Raw genomic sequence first — 1,662 nt, forward strand, 5'->3', positions numbered from 1 at the left:
AGGAGCTGCTCAGCTCCATCAACACTCCACTCATCCTCATCTTCTCTCTTCTCTACAGGTGTTCCTCCTGGAGGAGCTGCTCAGCCCCATCATCACTCCACTCATCCTCATCTTCTCCCTGCGCTCCAAGGCGCTGGACATCGTGGACTTCTTCAGGAACTTCACGGTGGACGTGGTCGGGGTGGGAGACGTTTGCTCCTTTGCTCAGATGGACATCAAACGCCACGGCAACCCGCAGGTAATGGTCACTATCAGCGTAACTCTATCAAGATTTAATTACTCATTGTATACTTTGTAGTAAAATTTGATACATATGTTTGTACTGGTTCATTCTATGGTCTCCCATTAAGGGCTTCTATTTGTATCACAAGGGCTTCAATAGCACAAATTCTGGCCTAGTTCATATTGAAATGTGTGTTTTTAACTCTTCTCTACTTCGCTCTTGTTCTCTTCATGGATCAATCAATCTGCCAGTATAATCTGTTCATTTTCAAATCTGTTCAGCATCTGATCCACTGATTTTTTTTGTATTCTGTTTTTTCTGGACCGGTTTAACAAGAAAAGAACAATTATGTACCAGTACCAATACCCACCTATAGTCAGGATGATACCTCTTGTGATAAAGGATTTACTGTTTTTATTGTACAAATCATTCTCTGAAAATTTCTCTAATTCTTCAATGATCATGTTGGTGAAGAAAAATTGTGCATAGACTGCAGATTTTTACAGATCTTTGGAAAATGTACTTTGAAAATAAAAATAGGAACAGTGGAATTCCCCAAAAGACAGAGGTGAAAGTAGCAAATTAGACTTAAATATGAAAAGATTTAGAGGGAATATCAGAAGAAAATGACTTGAATTTGAACTTGGATGTATTTTCCCAGTGGACTGGTGAGAAACAGCAGGCGGATGTGTCCCAGTACCACCAGGCTGAGGACGGCAAGACTGAGCTGTCACTCATGCACTTCACACTCACTAACCCCACCTGGCAGCCTCCCCGGCACTGCAACAAGTTCATCAACCACCTCAAGGAACAAGGTAAAACTCAGGGGCTGGTATTTGCAAGCAACCATGGAGTATTTCTCCCCTCAGTGTCAAAGATATTTTCAGAGGGAAAGAAAACAGTTGTTTGGTATCAGCTTTTGTCATGTTTTGACAGTGAGTCTTTTACTGGTATTTTGTATAGATCTTAACAAAATTGATTGTCAGAAAATTTACCAGCTGATTGCATGCATAATCAAATACTTTAAAAGTTATTTTCTTAAAATGGAGAAGAAAAACCTTCAATTCAACAAATTTTCACCATTAGAACAGTACTACTGTGAAGCAATGCAACAACTAAAAGTTTACAATATGGTAAATTGGCCCACATACCCCTATATTTATGTCAGTCATGTAAATACATATATAGTATTACATAAAGCTATTTTTTTTTTCAACAAATCGATGCAGTTACTGTACAGTGGTATTGTTTTATTTCAAGCTAGAAACGTATTTTAGTTTTGCATTGGTCCTTATGTTTACCCCCACTCTTTTTGCAATTTTTTTAAAGATTTTATTTTCCCTTGTCATTCTTATTTTTGAGAACCAACAAATGAAGATGGTAAGTTATAATAATACAGTTTTTTTAGTATATCATATGTCATACACAAAGGTAATTCC

The 1,662-nt window shown here is 37.6% G+C and overlaps 1 protein-coding gene across 1 annotated transcript in view; it reads left to right on the forward strand.

Moving 5' to 3' along the window:
- LOC118424165 (autophagy-related protein 9A-like) overlaps positions 1–1,233 on the forward strand; it is a 14,422-nt gene extending 13,189 nt beyond the window's left edge. Inside the window, exons 17-18 of the mRNA XM_035832701.1 lie at positions 59–238; positions 885–1,233. Coding sequence (XP_035688594.1) covers positions 59–238; positions 885–1,193 — 489 coding nt within the window. The 3' untranslated portion in view covers positions 1,194–1,233. The remainder of the gene's footprint in view (positions 1–58; positions 239–884) is intronic.
- The last annotated feature ends 429 nt before the right edge of the window (positions 1,234–1,662 follow it).

Source organism: Branchiostoma floridae, chromosome 10, assembly GCF_000003815.2.
Source record: "Branchiostoma floridae strain S238N-H82 chromosome 10, Bfl_VNyyK, whole genome shotgun sequence".
Taxonomy (NCBI): Eukaryota; Metazoa; Chordata; class Leptocardii; order Amphioxiformes; family Branchiostomatidae; genus Branchiostoma; species Branchiostoma floridae.